Source organism: Symsagittifera roscoffensis, chromosome 8, assembly GCF_963678635.1.
Source record: "Symsagittifera roscoffensis chromosome 8, txSymRosc1.1, whole genome shotgun sequence".
NCBI classification, from domain to species: domain Eukaryota; kingdom Metazoa; phylum Xenacoelomorpha; order Acoela; family Convolutidae; genus Symsagittifera; species Symsagittifera roscoffensis.
In genome coordinates this window covers 53,739,789-53,767,765 of record NC_087069.1, presented here as the reverse complement: position 1 = coordinate 53,767,765, position 27,977 = coordinate 53,739,789, and the positions used below count along the sequence as shown (strand labels likewise).

Sequence of the window (27,977 nt, the reverse complement as noted above, 5' to 3'; positions counted from 1 at the left end):
ATACAAGTGTCCTCCACAATTCCAATGGTCGGAACAGTAAGACTGGCTCAATTGTCGATGGTAAAATCAGGCGGCAACGTTTCATGCCTACAAACCAAAAAAAAGTTCAAATTTCTCAATTAAGTAGTAAATTTGTTCCAGTTCTTGCAAAATTAGTTCAAAAGCTCGGACTGTTATTGTGATAAATCATTCGGTCGGTTAGAAACATTTTTCTAAAATAGTTAGTGGAAGAGATAATAATTCAATTTCCGTATTTTTTTGTTTTGTGAGTGACATTGAACAATTTGTTTTCCAGTTCAATTGACCCTAATTTTGAAAAATGACTAATTGTATGAAGGTAAAGCTATGAAGTTTCAACTTCCCGCTTCGGTTGAAAGTTTGATCAAAATTTTTAAGATTTTTTCAGAATGCTCAGAAATTGAGAAATTTTGATTTTTTTCTTTTATCGCAGTCGCTATACTATGTACAAATGAAATTTATTTGATTCATGATAGGTCATTACAAGATCAAACCAAGTTTTTTTTGTGAGTAGTAAGCGGATGGAAATATAACTGTCAGTTAGACTATACGCTGTTTTTCTTTGTATTTTGCTGTCTTTTCGCTTGGTCGCCTAAATGAAAAAAAAAATTGACGACCAGCTTTAACAAAAATAAGATTGCAAACGAATCAAATAAGCTTGTAAACTAAATTTTTACCAAAATAAAACTAACAGTAAGAGAAAACCAATTTGACATTTAAACTATTAAATTTGAAATTTTTAAACATAAATTTAATGGAAAACTGATTACATTCCTTACGAGACGAAATTGTGCATTGGATAGGCATATGCATTGGATTCCAGTGACAATTGTTTGTTCAAAAATGGATTCCATATACACCAACCTGTAATGCAATTTTTGCCGCACATTTGTTTTGTCGCGGTTTCAGCGACAAGCGAATATAGCTAATTGTTCTGGATTCCGCAACTGTGACTGGGTTCCGCAAACGTAAGTGGAATCTGCAAAACTTGTGAGCGGACTCCACAACTGTTAGCAAAATGTATGTGGGTTGCGCAATTTCGTTTATTACTGAACTAAATCAGTTCTTGCATATAAAAATTTAAAAACTAGAGATGTAATTATTATCTAGCAAGGCGGAAATTAAAAGCAAGAAAGTATTTTTTGTGGGCGGCATCACTAACAAATCCTAAAACATTTTTGTATTAAATCGTTGGATGTCACACTTTATTATTTGGACATTTTCCCAAGAAGATATTTCTCTGCAAGCTAATTACAAGCGAGATGGATGGAGTGAGAGGTCATGTGGTGGGACAGGTATTGTGAGATATTTTTTTGGAGAGAAGGGACGGCTCGATTGCTTTTTTATAAGGACTGGACATTTATTTAACTGGATTGAAATATTCTTTCTATTCTTTTTCTCAAAACTGAAAGAGAAACGTGAAATAAAAAAACGTAGATAAAAATTTCTAAATTTGGTGGGGAACTTTTTAAAATTGGTTTGAATTGAAATAAACTCATCATGTTTAATTCACTTTAGTATGTTTAGTCGACAGGAATTGAAATCGAAGTTAGGTGTGAGTTGGCAGAAATTGAGATCGAAGTTAGCGGTAAGTTCAAGGCAGGAGTTCAGATCGACGCTGGAGGACTTGAGATCGAATAATTGATAATTCAACTTGTAGCTCAACTGTTGGCAGTAATTGAGATTAAACTGGCTGGTGATTACCCGAAAAAAAGTAATTAAAAAACTACTTTGTAAGTAACTGGAATCCGCAAACAAAATGCATTACAATTTGCGGACTCCGCATACAGTTTTGGGATTCCGCTTGGAGTTGCGGATAAAAGCGCAATAGTACTATTATTATACGATTTTATGGTTTGTGGATTCCACAAACTTTTCCGGATTCCGGAAATACTGTTGCGAATTCCACAAAATGGCCTAATTTTTAAAAGTTTTTGTGCAGTACATTGTTTTCGATGTTTTTTGTGAAATCGAAAATAGCAAAGAAGATAGTAGAAAAGTAGCAATGTTGCGAATTCCGCGACAAGTGTGATTTTTGCGTGTTGGAGAATCCGCTTTTGTTTCAGAAAATGCACAGTTTGGCCTCTTATCGCGGTCTAGAAAACAGTTTTTAGTGTAATTTGGTTGCACAGTTGATATTGGCTGGGTGCTGCTCAAAACATATCTCCAATATAATTCGATAGCAATCAGCGTAAGCAATTTTGATGGGACAAAGTTCCAAACCTATTCATAAATCTTCATTTGTAGACGAAAACTAGAAAATTTGATTGTTAATCAATTATCGTCATTTTGGTCAAGCGCATAGAGCGCGTTCAGAAAATAATTTTGAACACTGAAAACCTGTCAACGAATATCAGTGAAGATCGTTCAATGAACGTTCAAACAAAACTAATTTTTTTTTTTGCAAATTTTCGAAATTCAAATTTTCAAGTCAGCATTTCATCCAGCGTACAATATTTTTACTTTTTTTTTCAGACCAGAAATTCAATACATTTTCATTTTACACCTTCATATGCTTGAACGTGGTTATCACCCGTCCAAAATTCGCTGACTCTTTATGTTTTTTAAGGCGCCAGTGGCGTGCGCAGAAACTTTTCTAGGGGTGGGGGTTCGAAAAGTTTCTCCGGCATTTTATTTTTTTTGGCTGACCAAATTGATTTTCCGAGCTCTCAAAGTTTTTTTCTAAAAACAGGCCAAAAAAGCATTTTTAGGCACTTTTTGGAAAATTGTGACGAAAAATTGCGCGTTTTCTTGGAAAATTTGAGCGTTGTCTATGAGTCATTTTGGAAAAACTTAGAAAAATTTCGAGTTTGTAGAGCGAAAACTGGATGCCATAAACTTATACCGATGGAGAAGCCCTTTTGAAAAAATTGGCAACCAGAATTGAGGGAGGGGGAACGGGTTGACAAAGCATTAAAAAACATGTTTTTTAATTTATATCAATAAGTTAAACATAAAAGAATGCACCAATGATGCTAAGTTTTTTCATCTGTACCGGATGACACTCCCTTTTGACAGGAATTTGAACGAACAGTTCAGTTTTTGAATTTATAGTCCCTTGGGGACTCGCGCCTCCATATTTCTTTCCTTTAAGTTAACATGTTATTTTTCTTTCTCTTTTGTTTCTTCATTGTTGTTGTTGTCGTCTTCCTTTTTTTCGTGCTCCTACTGTGTTGTTTCATTTGCTATGTTTTCGCTGCTTTTCCCCGTTTCTTCGTTTTAAGAAATAGAATTTCCATTTTGTCAGGACTTCCGTCTTGTGAGGTAAGGTCTTTGACCTCCTCCTTTTTCTTGTCCTTACTTTTAGGGCTAATCGCATCAAGGAATTTTAGGCAGGCCTGGTATTTGGGTGTCTTGTCAGAGAAACCCATTTCCTGAACTGAAGATTTTAGGCTCGGTATCGACGGTGATGTTTGTTATTCTGGCGGCGAATCGATGATTAATCTCACTGGTTGTTTATCGCTTTTAGCTTCTTCGATCGTGTTGATCGTAAAAAGGTCACCAATGCTTTCGCCAATGTCGATTGACGCTGACGAACTGACCGTCTTGTTGGTATAGTATATGCTGATGTCGATGTTGTCGCTGGCGGAGTTTTCTTTTGAATCAATCTTTTTGGTGATGGCTCGGATATCCCTGGTGTTGTCGATGAGTTTTCGCTCTCCGTCTCGCGGACACGATTGTGTCCTTTGTCGTGGCTTTTATTGGGGCTTGATTTTTCCATCGTGTAAAAACTCATTCCTCGAGATTTGTTGCATTGGCGTCCGCCCGGTCTTCGTCCAGTTGGTATAATCGGTCGTTTGGTTGGGCTATTTTGTCCATCGTTTTGTTCTTGATTGACTGCCGCCTGTTCTTTTCTGGTCATTTTCTTTGTCAGTCCCGTTTCCATTTACTCCTTGAATATTTTGTGTTGAGGCTCATTTGGGTCTTCTATGTCTAAAAAACGTAGATACGGTCCTGAAATCCTTGCAGGTTTCTACGCGACATCATCACTCAACCGTAAAAGTCGGCACGTTCCGTAGTTTAACGGATTAAGAACAAAAGCAACTCCACTTTTTCTCAATAATCTAGGTTGTTTCCCGAACGATTGCACCCATGCTGTATGTGGTGGGTAAGTTAAAATTTTCCCGTCAATAGTTTTGTATTTTCGTTTGAAAGTTTTAGGGTCTTTCATTTTAGTTGCCACTCGGATTGTTTTTCTTACCACTTGATTTAATCGATTTCTAATGGTTTTGTCCAATGGTGTTTGTATCCCTTTATACCTAGTAGTCAGCTTATCGTTAGTTTTTTCTATTAGATTGTGCACCTCATGTTAGTTCTGCTGTTAGTTTGACCGTTCCTGTTGTTTTTAGTGGCGTTTGTGGGCGTCGGTTTACTGATATCTCATCCTCCGACCATCGTTGCAAGTCGTGCATACTTTTTGCTGGTAGAGGCGGCTTTGTAAGGTCCTTTCGATCTAAACAAACTTGTTTGGCATTTTCTTCATTAAGCTAATTAGGTGACCACGTTTGATAAAGTAGTATTTGGCTTTCTACCCGTGTGTGCTTCGAACGGTGAGATTTCGTTACGTCATGTGGTGTTATTCGTAAAGATTTTTTTTGCGGCTACGTCAGTTGGTAGTTTGTACGGTGTATTAGACGGATCTATACTCTTTACCCATAACCTATGATTTAATGTTTGTATCAATCATTCTACTAACCCTATGGTCGTCTACCGTCGCGAATGGTAATTTTATGTTGTTAGTATTAGAAAAAAGTTGAAGAAGTATTAGAAAAGGCTCTTATTTTTTGGGCTTGGTCTATTGTAGTTGTCGGGATATCCCATTAATCGAAATAAATCGTTGCATAATTATTATGACAACATCTTTCTTAATATGGTTAAATTATTTAGTTCATCAGGTAGCGACCCGGCCAAATCTAATTGTACCTCTTCATTAGGTTATACAGCAGGTTCCATTTGGAATGTGTTTTTCTTTTCCCTCAATGGTTTTGAGGTTTTTACCTTGTCCTGTGCAATGATTGCAGATTTACGCCATCTGGAAGATCGACTGGTGCATGCGCGGGAACCATACATGTTGACATAGGTCCAGCATGGCAGCCGATCTCGGGGGTGCCAAGTGTAGGCTGTACAGCATTGTCTGACGCAGCTGTGTAGAAACGAAGAAATGTTCGTAGATGAGCAGACAGCCCTCGCGCACATGTAGTTGGTTGCGTACGTTGTACCAATACTAGTCGTATATGGACTTAATTGATTACCAATCCCGTTTTGAAACAATTTTGATGAGTGGTTTTAGGTTTCTATCTTTTCTGGTAGCGGCAGCAATGTTTTTATTTGACACCAAGCACCTTTTGTAGTTTTTGTCGAAACAGCGGAGTGTCCTCCTCTGGTTCCGTCATTTTTGCTTGACTGACTGACTGGCCATTATCGCTCTATGATCATATGACGGTTGCCTCGAGTTGCGTGTTTGTCATCGTGGGGGGTTCTTCATTTGGTGCACATTCCTCCTGACTGGCTATGTTGATATTGATCCGGCTCACGCAGTGTTTGTTTATCTCTGGCTGTGGATTATTGGTTTGTGTGGTGGCGACTGCTTTATAGTCTTCGGTTTACTTCTGGGTGTGGTTCGTTTCCTGGTTCGTTTTCACTCTGAGTGTGGTTAGTTTTTCTATTTTCGTCGCGTCTTCATTGAAAATGATTTTTGGGAAATTCTTTGTCGGTGGCTACGAGGAAAGCAACTCTCGCGCGTTTTTGACGGTTTTCTTTGGTGATAAAGTGGTGATGGCTTTCTGTTAATATTTCTTGGCGTTTGGGGTTCGTTTATGCCACCGAAGGTCCGACAAGCTCTCCTCTCTTGGCAAAAGACCACTGCCAGTTTGATGTTTTCTCTCTTTTCTTCCTCTAGGTTCTAAGATCTTGACCTTGTCAGGAATGAATCCGCCTTTAAAATTTCGGACGTCTGTTTTTCGATTCATTTTCTCGATTAAGTTTATGTTATTGACAAGGTTTTTGAATTTGTGGTCGCCAAAAAATTTTTCTAAGAGTTTTATGGCTGAATTTATTTTCTGAGTTAAAGCTGATTGAGTTTCGGGTTGATTTGAGTAGAACTGATTTTGTTTCAATGTTTGCAAAGGACCACCTTTGGACTTTACGTAATGTTGTTCTTCAATTGCGAATTCAATTATCCTTTTTTTTCCGCGCGCTTTTTGATCAGCTGACACGGTGCCATCATCCGATTGGCTAAACTACTGAGGATGACGTTGTTCATGAATTCATTATTTGATGCAACAACAAATTCCTCATCGTACTCGCTTGAGGGTATTGCAGTTCCAACTGGATTTCTTGACATTTGGTCTATTAGTCCCATTTTGTTACCCGCCAAATGTTTGATACCAAAATGGAATGGGATGAGTCGGTCAATCCAGCGAGTTAAACTGCTTTGACTTGTTTTTGACATTTCACTTGCGTTTAAAGCGTTGAACAAAGCTTTATGATCAGTGATGACAGTGAAATTTTTTTCCAAAAACCAATATTCCAAATGTTCGATGGCCCAAACCTCTCCGAGTAATTCTAACTCCTTGCCTGAATGTTTTTCATCCTGGGAAATTAAAAAATGTCATGCATAAGCTATTGCCAGCCAGCCTTCTTGTGAATGTTTTTCGAGTGACGCTCCTAGACCTGAGGTGGAAACAACACATACTATGCGAGTTTCCAAGTTTTGATCCAAATTTTTGTTTTGTGTCATTTGCGAGACTAACCTTATGATATTTCTAAAGCATGTTTTGTGTTACAGTTTCTAATTAGTTGTTTTATTTTCTTCTTTTTTCTAGTAAAGGATGTAGTGGAGCTGCCGTTTATGCTAAATTTGGGATGCACTCGGTGAGATGGTGTAATGAGCCCATAATTTTTTTTCGGTTGTTTCAAAGTTTTTGGAGGTGACAGCTTTTCAATCGCCTCTGTTTTACCTGTTAAAGGTTTAGTGCCCTCGTTATTTATGGTGTACAATAACCACTCAACTTGTTTACACGTAAACTCACTTTTGTCCAAAGATATTGCGAGATTTTCCGCATCTAGTTTTTCCAAGGCCGTTCGAAGTTTTTGTTTGTGTGAATCGATTGATCACCTCGTTACTATTAATATGTCATCCAGATATGCGTAAGTGTTCCAGCAATTGGTAACGGTCAGATCAATAGCTTTCTGAAACTCAGCTGGAATATCCATGAGGCCGTAAAATCCGTTTTGAAATTATAAGTCCCGGTGGGATTGTCACTAACTAAACTGAAATTACGTTGTTCTCGAGTTAATTAGTTCAATGGGGTTTGTGAATACGCATATCGCAGATCTAATGTTGAGACTGAAGCCTGCTGCTTATTGTTCGATTTCATCACTTCTGCTATGTTGTCTAACAGGAAATCAGTGTTAGGCATTTGATGTATGTTCTTGTGAAAAATTTTGTTTATCTGGATTATCTTTTTGTGAATAATTTTGACCAAAGCAACTTTGACCATCTGGTGTTTTTTCACGGTAATCAAGATCGGACTGATAATTTGTCGATCCGAGCATTTGCTAAATTTCACTCCGTGTTTTTGGTCGATAAGCTTGTTGAGTTCTTTCCCGATTGTTCTTGTAGGTGCACTCGTATACGGCGTCCTTTTTGTTGGATCGAAATAACGTCTTTGCTAAATTGCCTTCGCTTAACCTAAGTTTCTGACTTTCCAATACGGACACATCATTGTGGAATTTTTGTCTTTAGCCCATTGTTTAATATGAAGGTTTGATTCTTCTGAATTGTGTATATTCAGCACGTCCCCTTGTTTTTATTTTTCTTCAACTAATTTAATTCCGATCTGTGGTAAGGTATTTCTACCAGTAATGTTTGTTTTCTGGTCATCAACAATGATGAATGGGGCGGCCTGTATGTTCCAGCCTCCTGATTTCATTATTAGGGTCATTCTTCCTTTTGGAATTATTGTTTCGCCGTTGTAACATGCCAAATTCCGAGCAGCGTCTTCCGGTGGGATTCGTTTAAGCAATGTTGACTTGTAATTTTTCTGCAGCCGTCGAGCTGTTTTTTTTGTTTAAAAACGACCTTGAACTCCCGGAATGTGCGATGTCGAACAGTTTTTCTGTTTTCGTTGTGAGCTTAACTATTTGTCCGATAAGATCATCTTCTTTTAAACTGGCCGTATTCATAATTTCGAACGCTTCCGAAATTGCCATTACCGAAAATTTATCAGTTTGGTATTCGTCCCAACCATCTTTGGATAAAAGCTCTGCGAAAGCTACTGGATCGTTATCCGTTTCTTGAATCTCAGTCTCAATTTCTTCCTGTTCCTCATCATTTTGGTCCCCCATATAAATGACATTTCCTGAACGGCCCACATTGGCAAAATGACCCTGTTTGGCATTTGAACAATTTTTACTCTTTTCGGGACACGATTGTAAGTGGTTCTGTCCAAATTGAGTAGTACATTTGTATCATTGTCTCTGAGTGTTGAAATTGTGTTTCGCTGTTGTTGTTGTCCTCATGTATTTTGTTGTCCCCGAGAATATGGTCGATGGCAAAATCAAACAACTGTCCATACGAAACTTTAATTATCGACTGAGCTATTGCTCATGTTTTTTCTTTGGCGTACAGCCGTACAAGGTCATTTGACCAAACATGTTGTTTAATTTATATCAATAAGTTATAAAAGTATGCACCAATGGTGCTAAGTTTATCCATCCGTACCGGATAACTTCCATCCGTACCAATATAAGGTAACAATGAGAGGAGAGCGCGCGTTGAGAACGCTAATTCAAAAAACAGTTGCTTATTAATATTTGAGAGAACACAAAAGTTTATGTTGGTCGACCTCAATAGCGTCTATACAAAGATTCAAGAGAGCTTAGAAAATGAAGTTGATTGACCTAAAATAGGTCGTGTAGAACGATTTTTGAGAGCTCAAAAAATGAGGTTGATCTACCAAGAAAAAGGTCGACAATGTTTTTATCTCGAAAAAATCCAAGTCTAACCCTGCTACAGGGGCGTATTTAGGGGGGGGGGGACGCCCCCTACCCCCTTAGGGATTCGACCCCCTGCCGACCCGAAGAGTCCCCCTTTGCTACTTTTTAAGAAATCCATTTTTGGCCGACTGACCCTAAAGTTTTTCTAAAGGCGCCTTTTGCGCCAATATATATACTAATTTTGAAGGGGAGCGTACGCCAAAAAAACGCGATTTTTTTGTCAAAATTTTAAAAAAAAATGCCCAAAAACGTCTTTTGCTATATTTGAGGAGAGCTCTGAAAGTCAATTTGGTCGACCTAAACAAAGGTCGTCAAAATTTTCGAAAATTTTTGAAAATCCGCCACCCCCTCGAGAAAATCCTAGATCCGTCCCTGCCCAGCTATGAACGTTTGCTGATTTTTGCACCACTGAGAACAACTAAAGACTGCTAGCTGTTCTAGTTATGAGATATAAACACTTTAAAAGAACACTACTTAAATGTTTTCTTGAAACGCCAAAATATCACTGAAATACATGAAATAACAAAAAGTCGTCATAACCGGTTGTTGTTGTTTTAAGTTTGCGCGACGTTCCAGAGGGAGAGATTTTATCTGATGATGAAGACACAGCAGTGCAGAAAACCGAAGCCGAACCTAGTAACCGAAACAGTGCAATCTTCATCGAAGCCATCCGGCATTTAGAAACAAATGCGACAAAGGAAGTGGTTAGATTGTTAAAATTATATGAATTCATGCATATCGTTTGAAATTTAACACAAAGAACCAATTCAATAACATAGAAATAACTCTTGCCTTCGATCTTTTAACCTTTTTGACCAGGTTCGTTGGAAACAATTAAGCTTTTTTCAACCCTACTACTCCGATTGGCTTAGACATCTGAGTATGCTGTTTTCAATCATGCGAAACTTCTATTCATACAATTTTGTACAAACGCAAAAAAAGTCGGACTGGGTTGAGTGATATATCAAAATGAAGCCCTTTCAATCATGATTCGAACGATTTTTGAAAACTCTCAAAGTTCACATCAGTGTCGAGAAAAACCGGTTTGAAACTTTCAATTTTTAGTCTTAATTCCAGCGAATGAAGCGAGCCAGTAGGCCAGCAACAAGAGCAGGCTCAAGTTTTGCCTAATTAAAGACTTCAATTTTTTTAAAGCTATTAAACTTTTTTGGAGCTTTTAAGCTTCATTTTGGTAACCAAAAAGCTTTTTTTGTTTTCCTTAGTCTTTTTTTAATATAGTTTTTCCAACTTGCCTATTTTACTATTACTGTCTAAAACACCTAAATTAGGTTGCTACGTCTTTTTGATCGAACTGAAATCTTTTTATCAAACTAAAAAAAAAAAACAAGACTAATTTAGAAAAAAGTCTAAACCGTAGTTTTTTAAGGACTATGGTCTTATTTATACTATGGTCTTTTTGAGGACTATGGTCTTATTTATACTATGGTCTTTTTGAGGAATATGGTCTTTTTGAAAACTATTCGATATAAATTTTAAATATTATACGATTATCATTTTATGTAACCGTTGTGTTTTGTCCACGGCTCACTGAATAAAAAAATTTCGGTGAGACCAATTATTTTTTTCTCGCATAACAATTGTTCCGGTTTCATTTAAATACTTAACATGCCAAAAAGTACAGAAGTTTTTTTTTGCTTTCGTTACAATAAAATTCATAAACATGAACTTCATTAGTTTAAGTGACGACCTTGAAAGAAAAAAATGTTATATGTAAAGAAGTACTCACAATGATCTTGTTGACTTTTCCTCGACAAGCAAAAAATTTTGTTTTGTGGTTCGTTTTTTCAGAATTTATTTTGATTTCCACTTTTAACTTTCATAAATTTTTTAGGCAGTTAGTAGCATTGCATCATCCCGGATCCTAAGGGAGACGTTCCTAGCTGGGGGGGGGGGGGGTTTACTCACGTAAAGCAAAATCTAAGGAAGTGGGTCCTTAAACTTTAGAGAACCCCTATTCTAGAATTTTCTAAATGAATGTAAGTTCCCACCCCTAACAAAGTCCACCTGCTAAGGATGTTTCTAACCTTAGCTCATCAATCATGTCCCCGATCAAATAATTCCTTCTAAATCGCCCGTAAAGCGCGCCCTTCTCGGCGATACTAAAACTTAATCATCCTGATTCCTGAACTTGTTCCCTTCGTCCTAGTTTCATTGTAATTAACTTTTCCTGGCTTTCTTTCTTTTTGTTGAGAACCTATCTTGCTAAAAAGTTTGTTACTAAAACTGAGCCAAAGGATTTTACGCATTGATTTGATTTGTAGCGATTGATTTGTGTCACTTTATTTTGTTTGCCCGTAGCTATTCATAATAAATCAGTGATTGATCTGTTTTCAAATACAAATTTACTGGTTAATAGTTTAAACTCGAAACAAGTTTAGGCCGAAGTAAAAGAAATGAAGAACAGTAAGAAATATTCTCAAATATGAAACCCAATGTTTATTGTTTTTTGTTTCGATTTCCTTTGCGCTGTTTTTAAATGCTTTTTTCCGAAGCTTCGACGAACAAAATGGGTTATACAAAGGGGTACATTCAAGGAATCTGCTAGTCAACGCTTACTCTTCTCACTGCTCTGCATCTGAGTAGGACGCTGTAACAATCCACGATCCGGAAAGTGAAATTCTGGCGAACTGTTATCACTGTCCTAGTATGATCATTGTATGATTTTGTCCACTCGACTTCTAGGTGAATGTCTTCTAGAATAGCATTTTGTATTGAATAAACTGTCGAAATCCCGACAAAAAGTAGCAAAAATTTTGAGTCGAGTGTTGATAATGCAAGTTTGTTCTGTTTCAGTGTCATATTAGTGAGAACTTTCGAAACAATTTTATAGTTGTACACTCTCATTGTTGTCACAGTGACTGGTGTGTCCCTGAAGGCTTGTTTTATCTGTTCTTGCGCATTTTGTTTCAATCTTTCAGCACTCAACGTTTGTGTGCCATCTAAACAGAAGCCATTTTATCATTCTTTTTTTTACAAGGCAAGGGAAAGCTATGTTCTCAGGTAAGTCAATCTTTACACAACATTATATTATGTAGCCTCAATCAGCTTAAGACCCGTGATTTATTGCAACACTGTAAGGGGAGGGAGGTTGAGAGTGGTGGTGGTGGTGGTGGTGATTTTACTGATAAAAGGGAGGTAAAAGGGAAAAATGGAGTACTCGCCCTTAACGATAATTGAATCCAGTTTCGGTGTTAAAGCAAAACGTTCTATAATCGGCCTTCCACTAGCCTCGTCTTTAAACTTCAACATAATTTTTTGATGGTGATGTCGAACAGTGAATGATGCTCATCATAATTTGAGATGTCGAAGTCAGCTTTTTCCCTCTAAGTCTCGGTAAACGTCATCAATTTTCATGGCCTAAAGAGAACTATCCGTGCCAAAAAACAACGTTTTTAAAATTAGTATAGGATTCTTTTTTTGATATTGAAACACAATAATGAAACAATTGGCGAGATCTAAGATGGTCGCACTAACTATCAAAGGTTAGTCCCATAACATTTTTCTTACTGAAATGATAAATCTTTACAATCTCCAGTGTCTTTCTATTTTTTTGCTTTCGCTTTTTACCAATTGCTGAACTAACAATAAGCTTGTGAAATATCTGTTGGAATTTTTAGCTGTGAGATTTTAGGTGGACTTTGAGGTCGACAAAAGAGGCCATTCAGTGACTCTGGCGAGAATGGAGTTAGTTTCCGAGTTCGCTTATTTTCAATCCGATTTCCTGTTTGTTTGCTTCAATTTTGAGGATGTAGGTTGACGTTTCTTAGGGCAAAAAAACGTGGAGGTGTTCATTGTTTGGCTTCCAAAACTCTAAAACCGTTGTGAGAAAACCGACAACATGACCCGTTCTATCACTCGGTGCACAAGAACCAGATGTTCGCAACCCATTCATGTCGGGCTTACAAAATTTTAATTAAGCGTTCCAGAAAAAACTACTTGCCGCGAAGTAACAGGCGCAATCAAGCCCGTAGGTTTGATAGCAACTTTCACAAAAAGTTTAGAAAATGGGAGCAACTAGTAGCACATCTGTAGTCAAACACATTTCTTGGTTATGACCAAGTGAACCAAACTTCAGTTTGGTTGAAACTTTCGGGTGATGATTGTACTCGTATCTGGTAACGTTCACATATCGTCTTGTAAGACAATTCTCCACATTGTTCGCAGGAAGAGTCGAGTTTCTCGGAAATTGTCGAGAACTTTGAGATGAGAGTTAGTATAACGCTTTATTTGTGTCAACAATTGACTTTGTCGGTAAAGTGGCCGAGTTTTTAAAAAAGTTCTACAGCAAAAAAAAAACTTTTTCTAAGGCAAAATATCGAAACTTCGAAGTTTAGGTACTTTTTGATTTTTCAATTTTGTCCCTGTACATTTTTAGAGAGATTTTGATCCTTTACAATTTTAGAAAAATATAGAGATTTTCAAAGAAATAAATGATTCTTTAGAAGCTGATAAGGCCATTTTTTATACAATTTGATTCCTGCCAGCGCTTTGATTATAAAACATGAATCTTAATTTGACAAATTATGAGCTGCCAGTGGAATTTATTTTGATATTTTGTTGATAAAATTATAATCATTTTGTGCACCAACCAGAAACTTCTTGGTGTAATGAAAAAGATCAGAAAACACTTTGATAATGATTTTTTTCTGAAAAACTGTTCTCGAATATCCAACCATCCATAGCAGTTTGCAGTTCCTGGCCTGTTATATCGGTGAAAGTTTTAACAGCGATTATGTTTGACACTATTAAGGGGAACAAATGGCCATCGTTGAACCTGAAGGTAAAATTTTTAAAAAATATCAAGCTGTGGAATAAAAAAAGGGTTTGAAAAAATGAAAATTTTTAATTAGGAGGTGTTCAAACATTCGGAAGTCAATTCAAACGTTTTTTTACCGGAAGACAATAAGTTGACTATTGTTCAGCCTCTCTAAACTATTCGCATCCATTAGACCCATCAGCCTTTCGTGTTCCTCATAGGTTTTCACACTTACTTTGTCGAGAATGTAGACTGAAACTTTGACTTTCTTCAGCCGCCGTGTAAAAATTGGAAAGAGGGCCGACTCATTCATTCTGTTTTATGCTTAAAAACAGAAGTATAGAAAGCAACGGTCATCATCGTTAGTGTTGATACTCGTGAGCAGAGTAGAAGAAAGTTGAGTGAATCAGATAGCTCGAGGTTGGATCCTTCTTTTATTTTGGAATGGTTGACTTGATCAATCAGTTCCTTTTATCGGTTCCAAGCCATTCCCTTGGTGTACACTGTCAAAGACTTCGTGTATAGAAGTAGTATTGTCCTTTCGTATTTTCCAGTGTCCCCGTCTTGCACAGAGGGTCTTTTGATCATCCCCACTTCCTCATGGAGTTGCACTTTAATTGAGAGTCTTCTTCTTTCTTGCTTAGCAACATGACTTACAGAAAACTTTTTTTCATCAAGTTTAAGATCGTTTTGGCGCAATTTTCCTCTGAACGCGCCATGTTTTGCGCAGCTAAAGAGTTCCTCCCGATGCCATCCCCAACTGGCAATACGTGTTTCTTCGGCAGAGATTGTTGATAGCTTTCCGCAGTGAGAAATTTCGTATGGCAACAGATACAATGACTACTGGAAGTCAATCCATGCTTAACGTGCACTCAGGATTCTGCACCCGGGCTTCCGCAGTTTCCAGAGGCTCATCGCAAACAGTTTGAGGAGAAATAGGAGGAAGATTTTTGCTAACTTTTTCCGATGGTTTTCAAGTTTCTTGCAGTGCTCAGTAATTTTCTGCACTGCATAGGACTCGGCGTATCGCATAGAACTCGGCGTAACTTACTTTTGAAGAAAAAACGAGATATGGCTAGAATTAAAAAGTAAGACTTTAACTTGTAAAGAGAAGTAGAAACCATTGATGAGATTTACATCTCAACTTAACTTGACAATTAGTCTAATTCTTAACAAAAAAACAGGGTTTTACAGCTTTGAGCTCTATATGTCTCACCCTCGTTCAATTGCAAAGGTTTTGTAGTATAGAAACCTGATTCATTTGCAGCCTCAAGTTTTTTGCTTTTTTTCATTGGGTAGCGAAATGTTTTTTAAGCGTTGGCAACTGTCAGAGGACTGGTTTAGACTTTCATCTCACAATTCAGCAGTAAATTACAAAACAGATTTCTTAGAAGATTTCAGATTCCGCTTAAACTTTTCTGGCTAATTTCAGCAGTTAATCTTTAATGATTTCAAACAATTATTTGTTTACTTGAATCGTAAAAACTACAGAAATGACACAAAATTGTTAAGAGTTTTTTGCCCTCTACTATATGATTTAAATGAAATATGAGAAATTTTTTTAAAAAATTAGGTTTTTGCTTTTCGAAAAGTAGGTACTATAATACTTGCAGATGCCTGGTAAACATAGATTGTCGTTTGAACATGTTTGAATGAACTCAAAATCAAAGTTTCTTCCATGTGATTCACTGTTCCGTGAAACATTTCAGATAAAATTTTTATTTTTTTTCTTCAAAAATTACCTTGAGATAATTCATTTTCTTTTATAACCAATGCTGTTCAAACAATCTGCTTGTAGTGCAAGAACGGGAGATCAGAGTTGCTTTTTCTTAAATAGTGATTGAAATTTTCTTTGGCTCTTTTTTAAGATCTTCTTCGTTGTGGAAAAATTTAAAAAATTTTGTGAATCTCATGTTTGAAGAAAAAAATTTAAAAACCGAATTTTTGTCAGGTTACTAAAAACTCAAAAGAAAATTTACAGAATCGTTTTAAAACATGCATTGAACAATTTCAACGGTGTTCCAAGAATTATTACTGATTCTATTTGCAGAGTAATAAGACTGCTGAATCATGTGAGAGAACAAAATTGCCTGGAAATATTTGCGCAGCTGGAATTATAGAAATTTGGGCATTTTAAACATGTAGTCACAAATTTTCGAATGAGCAGCCTTGTGCTTTGTTCGGAAAATTTAAAAATCTGGAAAGTTTCAGAATATACAAGAAAATTAGATATGCGTTTTTGAGATTGGGAGGAGGACGGTGGTTGTCCCTACAGGAATCATTGGGTTTTGATGATACCTAATGATGCTTATGTATGACTAATGATCCCATTGTTCAAATAATGATGACTAACTATCTTTAATTTTTATACCTTATGATCTCAATGTATAATTAATGGTTCCAAATGACCTTCGGTAAAATTAATGATCGTTCTTGATTCCTATGGATAGTAATTGTAGCCAATGATACCAATTGAATTTTGTTTTGGCTAAAAACCAAAATGCTCAATGCCACTGATGGGATTCATTCTTTTTTTCGTTGCAAATACTTGGTCTAGCTATGATGTTTTCCAAATGAATTAATTTTGAAAAAACAGCCAAGCTGTTTGTTTCACTGACATTGCTATCAATATCATCATCTTTATCATTATCATCACCATCATTGTCCTGGTTTCTGGTTGCTATCAGTATCACCAGGAACGACAGAAACATTCACTGTTCTGTAGTGATCACATGGCAATGGGTATAAACAATCGAGGCTGTATCGATTGACATCATAGACTGAAAGAAAAATTTTAGCTCGAATTTTATTCAAAACGACTTTTTTTGGAACTTTTTCGCTCAGGCTTGTTTTGTTCGAAAAGTGTTCAATTACTTTCGGCGATTAATTTCGGCTCGTGCATGCTTTCCAGAAATAACAGTTTGGCTGTCTTTTTCGGGATTCAACAGCCATTGAGTCACCTTTGTAATGCTTTTTCCAGAATATTTCCCTGTAACTATCTGAACAGAAAAAAATGACAGTTACATATCATTTCATTACTTGATTTTCATATAGGTAAACTCTGAATTTGATAAATGAAAAAAACTTGTAAAAATCCTTTTCACATTATCATCCTTCAAAAAAAATTGTAAAGCAAATAACCTACCCCAACTCAACCCAGAGATACAGAAAAACACTAGGTCATGAAGTTTCAAAATTTTTAAGTAATTTTTTTATATATTTTTTCAAGTTTTTTTCAAACTTTTTTCATGCTCAAACATCTTGTCAATTTTCACTGAAAATCAATTCCTTCATACAAAAAAACTTCAAAGTTGATCAAGATTTTTTCAGGCTTCCTAAGGCTTCCAAAAAAAGTCGAAAACAAAAAAGCAATCTTTGAACAATTTAGCGGCAGTTAAAAGCACTTCAAATTATTTGTACATTTGTACTTACATTGTGATAGTTGTGAATCATAATCCGGCTACAATGCAAAATATTGTATAAATATTTCACCCGGAAACTCGTTTTTAAAGTCTGAGTGTTTTTTTTTCGTTTTTTTGTACATTAAGCTGTCTGTGTCTGAGTACAAGAAGTGACAGTTGAGTTTGGGTTTCAAAACCTTGCATTGATATATGTACATCTCCAAATTTGCTTGAGGAAAAATTGATTTTGAAAACTTAAATTTTGTTTCAGGAAAAATGAGTCAGAAAACTTGAAAAAAGCTTTGAAGCGAAAAAGCTCATAAAGTTTTTTTTGTGGTCTGAGGCTTTTGTGTATTGATTTTTCAACTGCTTTGACTGGTAAGGAAATTCGCTTCTCGTTGGTGGATGGAATAAATTGTTTTGTACTACGGGAGTCAACTTCGCTGAGAACTAGATGTTCTTTATGCATGTCGTAAAAGTTTTGGGAGAAAATTTGAACATAACAACCAGTTTACCCTGAAACAGTTCTGAGATGAAGCAAGAAATGGGATGAAACCAGTACGTTTAAAAAACTACTCACGGAGTGGATTCATTTTCCCTTATCGGTTTGGTTCTTAATTGCTTTTCGCTAAAGTTTGAATTTGAACTCTTTTTCCCGCTAGATTTATATCGATGATCCATAAACATTAGCCGGGTAACTCCGTGAAACAATTGAAAAACTTTTAGCCGGAAAATTTTCACATCAAGAAGTTAGGTTGATTTGGTTAAATCTGTATCTCTGAAAAAGGGTCTGAAAAAAAGTCGTTCGACATATATAATTACTTCTCTGAGCGGGTTAATCAGTTATGTTAAGAAATTTAAAAAAATAGACGACTTCAAGTATAGTAGATACGTTTCCAGACATTTTTCAGAGATTTGAAAAGATTAAGTTTGTTTTGCCTACTTACTAACGACCTGTCTAACAATACTTTAGAAAGTGTTTTTTTTATGCTCTCTTGTTACTAACAAATTGACATATCAATATAATGTTGCACTAACAAGTTAAAGCACTAAAAGGCTCAAAAATCTTATTCACAATCTGTTTATGCACAAAGAAAGCCAACAGAAAACCTATTAAACTCTATCTCAATTTCAAAGGCTAAAACTCAAAAAAGGCTGAAAAGCTAAAACTCAAAAAAAAACAGAACAAAAAATATAATAATTCAATATCAATTTCGAAAAAGAGTAAGAACGAAGTACTCCTGAGTTTTTCTAATTTTTTTGCTTTGGCACTGAACATGGAGAAGAGTTCGATTTTCCGTGTGATTACTCACTTTAGTTGAACTCGATTAAATGAAATTCTTTTTCCGAAACAGTGAAGAAATTATGAAGTTTCTAAAATCCGAAAAATCAATCCGAGCGCAAACTTGATGTTATTGGGACTGAGCAAAAAATTGAAGTGCAAAGTTGTGTTACCAGATTAGGCTAAGCTCGTAATTAATTTACCAAAATAGATTCTAAAGATCAATCCCCGTCGAAAAAATTCCCCGTCAATCAATATGCAAAAGTTATGATATGGGAGGCCACTTCCTTTTTTTACATTTAAAAAAAACTACAAAAAAATCTCATATTAACCAATTGATCCAATTAGAAATGAAAAGCAATTAAACCAATCTTTCCCTTGTCGAAATGGTTTCTATGGTGCCGCTTCAAAACTTAATTTTTCCAGCTACATATGTCCAAGGAAAAGGTAATTTTTTGACAGGCTTTAACATGCTCTCACTTTTTCTTTTCGAAGTCTTGCAGCCTATCTCCTTTTTTCAAACTCCACTCAATCAAGAAAAGTTTACTAACTATTTTGCATTCTGAAAAATCATTTTAAAACAATCTTCAACAAATCAAAACACCAGCAAAAAAATACTGTTATTTGAGGACAGAAACGAATTGATAATACAAATCATCGAAGTCACACAAATCCGCAAGTGTTCCGGCTACAGTTTAAATGAACACGCGGAAAGCAGACATGAGATGAATAAAAAAAAACTTTTTTTTTGAAAACTTTTGGATATTCTAAAAAATGATACGATTATCTTGATATTGATAATGATCATTTTTTGTGAACTTTTTTTTCCTTTCATGCGAGATATTTTGATTTAATTTTTTGTTTGTTAGAATTCATTTCAACTTTCGGTTTGAAGCTTAACCATGAAGTTGTTAACCTCATGAAAACTCAGTATCTCGATAAAACAGTCATATTTCAAAAATCGGTAGCCGCTTGTTTGTACATCGATGCTGATTGATTTGGATTATGTTTGGTGTAGTTCAGTTGGAATAGACTAAAAGTTGCTCGATACACACTTGAAACATTTTAACTTTCTTATATGATGTGCTATATTGCATGACGCAACAAGATTTTTGCTAAAAAAATTTGAATGTAAGTACTTACTTCTTTCGCCTTATTCTGTTAAAAAATGTTACTTAGGTCACGTGACTGGTATTGCGTATTACGGTGCACAGACAAAAGAGCGCGTATGAAAGTCAAGTTAGCATGAAAAAATAAAACAAAAATTGTTCCTTACTTTAGATGTTGATGGATTTGAATGTGGCAGGAGACCTCTCATAATAAAGAAACATGTCATTTGCTCTGCTGAAATATTCCTTTTGTTCTTCAACACCAATCAAAAGACGATTCAAACTTATCAAAAGAAGAAAAAAAGTCTCCCATTTGGGTTTTTACATTTTTGCAAAGGCTATTTTTAGGCAAAACCGAACACACCCACTCCTAATTGGATCAAATATTTGACAGTTTTCATTTGAGGAAACTAAATTTCTAAGGTTAATTGAAAGTATACAAACGCCTGATCTATAAATTGATTATTTGAAAGTAAACGTGACCATGTTCTGAGGTATTCAATGTCCAAAGATTGACTCAAGAAATAGTTCGTTCTAAGCTACCGTCTCATTTAATTCTCTCGAGCAAAAACCACTGAACGGTAGCAAACTCGATTTTTTACGGAAATCAATTATAGTTCAGCATTTTGGTCAGGCAATTCAGCTGTTGAATCTCAACCTGGAAAAAACCTCGAGTGGTAGAGATAAAGCAAAATTCCTAATATGACGAACAGCTTCCACATGAACCGAAAGACTTAGTCGAATCTAGTAACGCTGAAGAAACACTTTTAATTGCCTAACAGAGCTTCTGCTCATTTTTCAATAAAAATTGAAATCAAACTGGAACAATCACAGTTTCCCTAATTGTTAGTTCTTTTTTACCTAATTAGCGGTTGACTTGCATGTTCCTATTACTAGTTGATTGCATGTCAAGTTTGAATTTTAAAAAATTCAACAAAAAAGCTGAAACAAAGCACGCAGAAAAAAATGTTCCGATACACATGAAAGACAAAGCCATAAAAAAGTAGATGAAAAAATTAAAACTAACCGAAAAAGAATTGATTTTCAGCTGTAACGTTCTTTTTTGATAGAAATTACAAAAAAACGTCTAGTTAGCATTGGGAAAGACAAAACCACAGTTGAGATTAAAGATTCGAATTTGCAGACTTTGGTGCTATCGAAGAGTACTTATTTGAAGGAAAGAGATCGTGGAAAAATTGTACATCTGTTTCTCACCCGTGTGCAGAAGTTGCTTTCTTCAGACATGTCTACAAAACTATGTTTAGTAAGAATGGAAATTGACAAAACCGCAATGAAGACTTTTGATTGCGACTTCGCGGACGTTGGTGTTGTCGAACAGTCTTCTTTGAAGAAAAAAGATTGCGGAAATTTTGTAAATCTGTTTTTTTTGCCTGTGGAAATCGTTTTCTTCGCACGAGTCTGTTTTTTTTTCAATTTGGTATCAGTTTGTTTTTCAAACCTAATTTTTGACGAGACTGCCATTTGGCAATCGATATTTTCCAATACAGTTGGTTACACATTACCAAATCCTACTTTGTGATAAAGAATAACTAGAATATTTAATCGAAAGATTGACTGTTCACGTCTGTTTCAGACCCTTGAGGATCCGGCAAAATTGATTTACTTTTTGGAAAGATTCTCTGATGTAATTACATTTATCGTATAACAAGGTAAACTATTTTAGTTTCAAGGTCAACCCAAACACCGATCATTCGTTACTCAACACAAGCTTGATGCCGAGCTTAAACAATTTTCTAGCTATGAAACTTTGAAATTGCTTCATATCGTTTAATGAATACTGTGAAAAAATTCTTAATGAAAAAAAATTGGTAAAAACTAGCTATAGCAGGGCGACAAAATGTTTTGTGTTATTGACTTGGTGCGCATATCAAAAACTGACATGCCCTTTAGAAAAGGTAACAAGCAAATTTTTACAGACAAAATTTTTGTAATAATTGCTATTCCTACTGTAAAACTACAGCAATTTGGTCATTTTAAGCACTTTTTGCGAAAAAAATTGGTTTAGACAACGATTGGAAAGCTCTTCTCTTAGAAATAAATCTGCCAACGAAATTTAAAAAGTTTACGCTTCAAGAATTGATTTATATGGAGCTACCGAAAGACTACACAGTGCGTTCAACGCTGACAATAGGAATAAAATTTCCAAGTCTAGAAATTTTTTTTTTTCAATTCAGAAGTAAGCACTTGTATACAACAACTGGTCAATGAGATAAACGCGAAACTGGAATGCAAAGTTTTTTTTTTCAATTGGAGACCTCAAGAAATCATTAATAATATGAGCATTTGGGTGATCTCAAACAAAAGAATCTCTTTACCGATTTTCCAAATCACCAGTCTGTTAGACTACGCCGCAAAACGTGACAATAACAGTTTTTATTACAATTATTTTTATATCTTACTATGGGATTCCTCCTTCTCATTTAACTTTTCCAGTGGAATAAGTCTAATTTTTGTCTACATTGACATTTTCACAGCCAAACTGTTTGACATGCAAAAATCCCATTGTTACGTTTAGCTAGACGCATCAAAACGGTTGAACGCAGTCAACGAACAAATTTCACTAGTTACGACTTCAAATTATTTATTTCATCTGCACAATCACTTAAAGACAGTTGCGCACATAAACGGTGAGGCCAGTGCCCTTTGCATCAACTTGCAAAGTTGCGTTGACTCCACAAATCAACGCTTTGAACGAAAAACAATTGGATTAATTTTATGCAGAGCAAGCTTCACCTCATTTTTCTGGGCAATACCGACACCGCGGCAGTTGTGTTGGCTCTTTGGCTGCTGGTTTTGGCCGTATCGCTTTTTGTTTGCAGGACGGGTTATTCAGCCGGCTGCAAGAAAATTGAGCATAGGAGTCTTGTTGAGAGCAGCATCTAAGCCGAGTGATATAGCAAATAAACGTGAAGTTTCCTAAACAAAAATAAAAAACATCATAAGAAAAAAGCATAAGAACAATTATATGGTGGTGAAAATTGAGAGAATTTACGTATCAATGAAGTAAAAAGAAGAAATACGGATAGATTTTGAAAATGAAAACCAAGCATTCGAAGAACAAACAGATCAGCGAGAAGTCGAGCAGATTTTTATCGAACTTCGGGATAAAGTTGCAGATATGTTACCTAAAGAGGCTATCAAAAGCTCTCTGGTTTTTTTGAAAAGCAGTTTCTTTTGACAATTTTGAAAATGCCTTTGATTACAAAAATGGACCAATCTTTTTAAATATTGGGCTAATGCTTGATTGAAATCAACGGTGACCATTACAGTTTTGGTGGTCTGCAAAATTTTTATATTGAAATACGATGCAAAGTAAGACAAGCAATTGGAGCTGACCTGAGATACAAAACACAAGTCCTTATAGGTCGGATTCTTCGTTCCTCGAGAACAACTCAATTTTTCATTTCTTTTATGATGACTGTACTCTATTGGCTAATGGATCAAAAATCTCAAAAGTCAGTAGTAATTCTGCGCACAAAAACTTTTATCCTAACAATAATTTTGAACAGTAAAGAAGCTATACACTCAGAATTAATTGTGGAGAAAACTGTTGTGAAAAATCCTGCTCCGATAAATGCCGCTGGTTTTTTTATCTAAACGACAACTGGTCCTAAAGTCGACAAAACTTTGGTTCCATGTCCCAGCTGGAGTTGACTTCTTCACCTATGATAAGCAGTTGTTCGGTCGAAATACCCTCAGAATTTTCTACAGACGCTCTCATGTTAAACTCAATCAGAAGAGGCTGCGAAGAATAACAAGCTGCATATACTTGAAACGAACATATAAGTTAGACAAATGACCCTGTCCATGTGCTCTCTTCCATTGAATCAACTTTGCAAAAAAGTCGGAACTACCGACATCAAAAAAAAGACACGAAAACATTTCTCGCAACAGCTGGTCAGCGCAGCTGTCAACCTGAAGTTATTTATGCTCGTGAAAGTTATTTATGCTCGACAATTATATCGGCAGTGAATACCATTAATGTATCCCTTGGTAGAAACCGAGCGAATACTTTCCATTTTCAGAACTTCAGCTTTCAACAGATTACTCGAACTGAAAGTAAGAAGTTTCTCTAAAACATTTATACCAAATCAGATCAACAAAAATTAGATTCCAACCAATTCAACCTGTACTAGCTGATACTGAGAGCAAAATATTTTTCTCCATTTATCCTATAAAAGTTCAAAACCTAATTTACTCTGAAACGCCATTCAGCGCAAGCAAGAATATTTTGGTGGTATCTGTGGCTGCCTGTACACCAAAAAGTGTTTTTTTTAAAGCTTATTAAATTGTTATATGGAGCGAAATCTATCTTTATATACTTTATATGGCGTGTGGGGCGATGATTTTCATAAAAGTCTTCAAATTTTAGAAAAAAATTTCATTATATTTTTTCTTACATTTAATTTTTTAATGTTATTTCTGCTCCATAAAACTTCATTACAAGGTATAAAAAAAAGCCTTTTTTGACGGAATTTTTTTTATATCATTCGAAATGTATTGTTGTCCTGAGCTCAAAATTGAAAAGACATTTCACCTGTGATCATCTTTCGTAAAGTTATGGGGGTTTAAAGATTGCCATTTTGACCAATTTGGTACAATTAACGCGCGATATATTTCGAGCTATTAACGCGTGAGCGGAGAGTTAATCCGTCTTAAAATCGTTCCAAATTGGTTGAAAGAAGCTTATTTGCCATAATTGATTTGTTACATGGAGCGAAATCTATCCTTTTATACTTTGTATGGCGTGTGGGGTGATGATTTTCTGAAAAAATTTCAAATTTTAGAAAGAAAACTTCTTTAAATTTTTTCTTACATTTAATTTTTAATGTGATTTCTGCTCCATAAAACCTTTAAAGGCAGACGGAACTTTCAGGGCTTCACCCTGATACGAGTAGTCTTGTTGTTTTTAAGATACTATCAAAGCTGGGACCGCAACTTGTGTACGACGTGGACGAACAACTGCCTGGTCTAGCTTTGGTTATAAACAACGAATTCAAAGGTAAAAGTTTTTTCATCTTGGGAATGAGCTTGAGCATTTTAAATAGTAAAATTGTTCAGGTGTTTTTTTTCAAGTGTGGAAACGGTTCTCTGTTTTAAGGTCAAGAAAACGAAAGAAGAGAGTCTTGTCATGATTACGATGAATTAATACTTCTTTTAAAATCAATGAATTTCAAAATTCATGACGAAGGCAACACAACAAATCTGAAAGCCAATGAGATGGGTGACAAGTTAAAAGAAGTTTCCGAAAAACCGGATTTTCAAAGTCTTCTGGTGTTTATTATGAGTCATGGTGCTGCGGGTCAGGTCTTAGGAGAAACTGGAGAATTAGCAAAGCTTGATATAAGGAATCAATTTAATATCGGTCCACTGGAAATTCTTGAAAAGTTGGCTTGAAATTGAGCTAGTTTTTGGCCGTTCATTACAAGGTCAAACTGTGCATTTTTGAATTGTAAGTTGATTCCGCAGCAAGGACGCTACCTTTGATCATCTTTTGTTATTTCATTTCCTTTGATCGTTTCCACAAAATTTTAACATACTTACAGACTTGTCTTTGGAAACCAGGAACATATAGACAATAAATCGTGAGCAGTGCACAATTTGACCTCGTAATGTTGCATTAAATTCCAAGCTAAATCCTTGATGATTATTTAAATGGAAAAATTAGTTCCATGCAAATGCTTTTCAATATCATTGAAAATCTTTGGATTAACAAATAATAACTACTTTTTTGGATTTGAGCGCTTATGAAAATCGGACTGGTGATAAATTGATCCAAATCAGCGACATTATTAAACTATTTGTTCAAAACAACCATTGGAAAGAAAAACCAAAGCTATTTTTCTTCCAAGCGTGCCAAGGAAATGATATGGATTATGGCATGGATCGTCGTCAAACTTATGTTGCAGGTAATTTTCAATAGTCGAATACTAAAACTGGACCAAATTATTAGCTCAAATGATGTGGCTAGGGAAAATTATGGTTAGAAATTGCTTGAAAAAACTTTGAAACTTTGTTTCAAAATAAAAATAGTCTGGCCGACAGAATTTTTAGCATCTTTTCCAGCATTTTTGAATGATGGCTTGCTAAACGCTCTCCCACTTGGATTATGTGGCTTCTCTAATATCTGCTATGATTTTGTTTGTTTCAAAAATATAAAACGAAGATCTAAATGAAATTGTCTCTTTTTTATTGATAATGCTGGACATGATGGCCACGGCGACAAGGTTGGATCATATGCAGATATATTTATGGCTTTCTCATCAGATACACCTTACCTCAGCTGGCGCGCAACCCCCCTTACAAGTTTGCGATTTTTGTTTCGATCGGTCGAACACATGTCAGAGTTCAACCGGAAAATTTTTGGCAATTTGACCCTACAGTCGAATTCGAACTCGCCGAATCATGAAATCGAACACAAAGCTTAAAATATAGATTTCGTTGATTTCGGTGAAACAAGTTTTACCAACAGAGTTTTTTTGTCATTTGGAAGTGATTCGTCGGTCGAACTCCTTTTGGTTGAAAAAATTATCGGTCGAGAATTTATCGCTCGACCACATTGGAAACTTTTTATTCGCGCTCACAACTTTTCACGGTCAATTAATAGGAAACCAAACGTTTTTTTGCGAAGTGAAGGCGGATTACGCAACAAGTGAGGCCGAAACAAAACTTTAGAATCCGCAACAAAATTTAGTGAACGCGAAACGGTGTGTGAATTTCACAAACAAAATTCATGTGTAAAATTACGCTGCCGTGAAATCAGACACTGTAAGAGTAAATCGCAAATGGTACGCGAAATCCTCAAAAAGTTATCTGAGTCCGCATTTATTTCCGGAATCCAGTTACATTTGCGGAATCTGCTTTCATTTGCGGAATCCGGGTTAAATACCTGAAATCGCTTGTTGCGGTTTTCGTGACATATTTAAATACTTTAAAGTAAAATTGAATACAAGCATTTGTGCGGGAATCTACAGAATTGCATTTTTGTTAGTTGAACTCACCTACATATTAGAACACATTTAATTACTTGTCTCTGGCTTTCAATGACCTACACATACCAAATGCGAATATCCAGTTCACAGTTTTGCCTCATAATGAAAAAAAACTATTCTATAGATTTCAATAAAAATAACTTTTCACGGTGGGACACAATTGAAGATGAAACTACTAATGCGACGGAATTGCAGGCTTTATAGGTTCCACTATGTTCAGCTAAAAAAAACCATTTCGACTGGTTTCTACCGGAGCTGGTTTGATCAAAAAAATATTTCCGAATCGACCAACTTCAGCCAAAAAAATTAATTTGAATGTGTTAACCCAAAATTGTTTAATAAAAAAATGGCACAATTTTCTATCAAAAAATTTTGGGTTATCAAATTCAAATAATTTTTTTTCGGCTGAATTGGGTCAATTTGTGATTGGAATAATTTGCGATCAAAACAGCTCCCAGGGAGAAATTAGTCGACATGTTTTTTTTCTGGCTGAACAGTCGAAACCTATAAAGCCTGCACTTCCGTCGCAATGGTAGATTATTTAAATTCTGGGTCAGGATGCTCAAAAAATGCCCAGTTTTTTACGATTCGGTCGAAACAATGATTGCAAACGTGGAACAGTGGCAAGAGCAGAAACTCCGCAGAGTAACACAAGCATGCCGGAGAAAGGCTCGCTGTTCATACAGAATTTCATCAAAAGAGTGAAGGCACACGGAAGAGATCTCGATCTGTCTCAGATAATGACAGCGACAATACATGATGTTGGTTCAATCAATGTACCCTGCACTGATGACAGAACTGGGCATGGGGATGAAAAAATAGTGAAACAAAACCCTTACTATAAAACATTCCTAACTAAATTCTTCTTTTTTCCGCCATTGAGTAAAACCAACTAACGTAATAACAATTTTTATCCGTATCACTTTTATTTTCACCAAGCTTTGTTCTCTTACGCCTATTCTTTTCTCCTATTTAGTACTCAAGATCTTACGCCTAATCATTTTTCATAATTAAAGCCCAATATCGATTTGGACTGACAGGTTTTTGTGGGTCTTTTTGTTTCGTCTGTTGAAGAAAAAAGGAAACCTCTAACCAAATTCTTCTTTTTCTTCCGCCATTGAGTACAACCAACTAAAACTATATTTAATGTGGCCTATATCACTTTTATTTTTTACCATGTTATAAGCTATGTTCTCTTACGCCTAATCATTTTTCATAATTAAAGCCCAATATCGATTTGGACTGAAAAGTTTTTGTGGGTGTTTTTGTTTCGTCTGTCTGAGAAAAAAGGATAACTGCTAACCAAGTTCTTCATTTTAATCCGCCATTGAGTACAACCAACTAACGCTATAACTAATGTAATCCATATCACTTTTA

The 27,977-nt window shown here is 35.7% G+C and overlaps 1 protein-coding gene across 1 annotated transcript in view; it reads left to right on the top strand.

The window, feature by feature from the left end:
- LOC134853702 (uncharacterized) overlaps window positions 1-27,977 on the top strand; it is a 39,012-nt gene that overhangs the window by 1,429 nt on the left and 9,606 nt on the right. Inside the window, exons 3-5 of the mRNA XM_063869700.1 lie at window positions 9,578-9,722; window positions 24,523-24,610; window positions 24,710-24,910. Coding sequence (XP_063725770.1) covers window positions 9,578-9,722; window positions 24,523-24,610; window positions 24,710-24,910 — 434 coding nt within the window. The remainder of the gene's footprint in view (window positions 1-9,577; window positions 9,723-24,522; window positions 24,611-24,709; window positions 24,911-27,977) is intronic.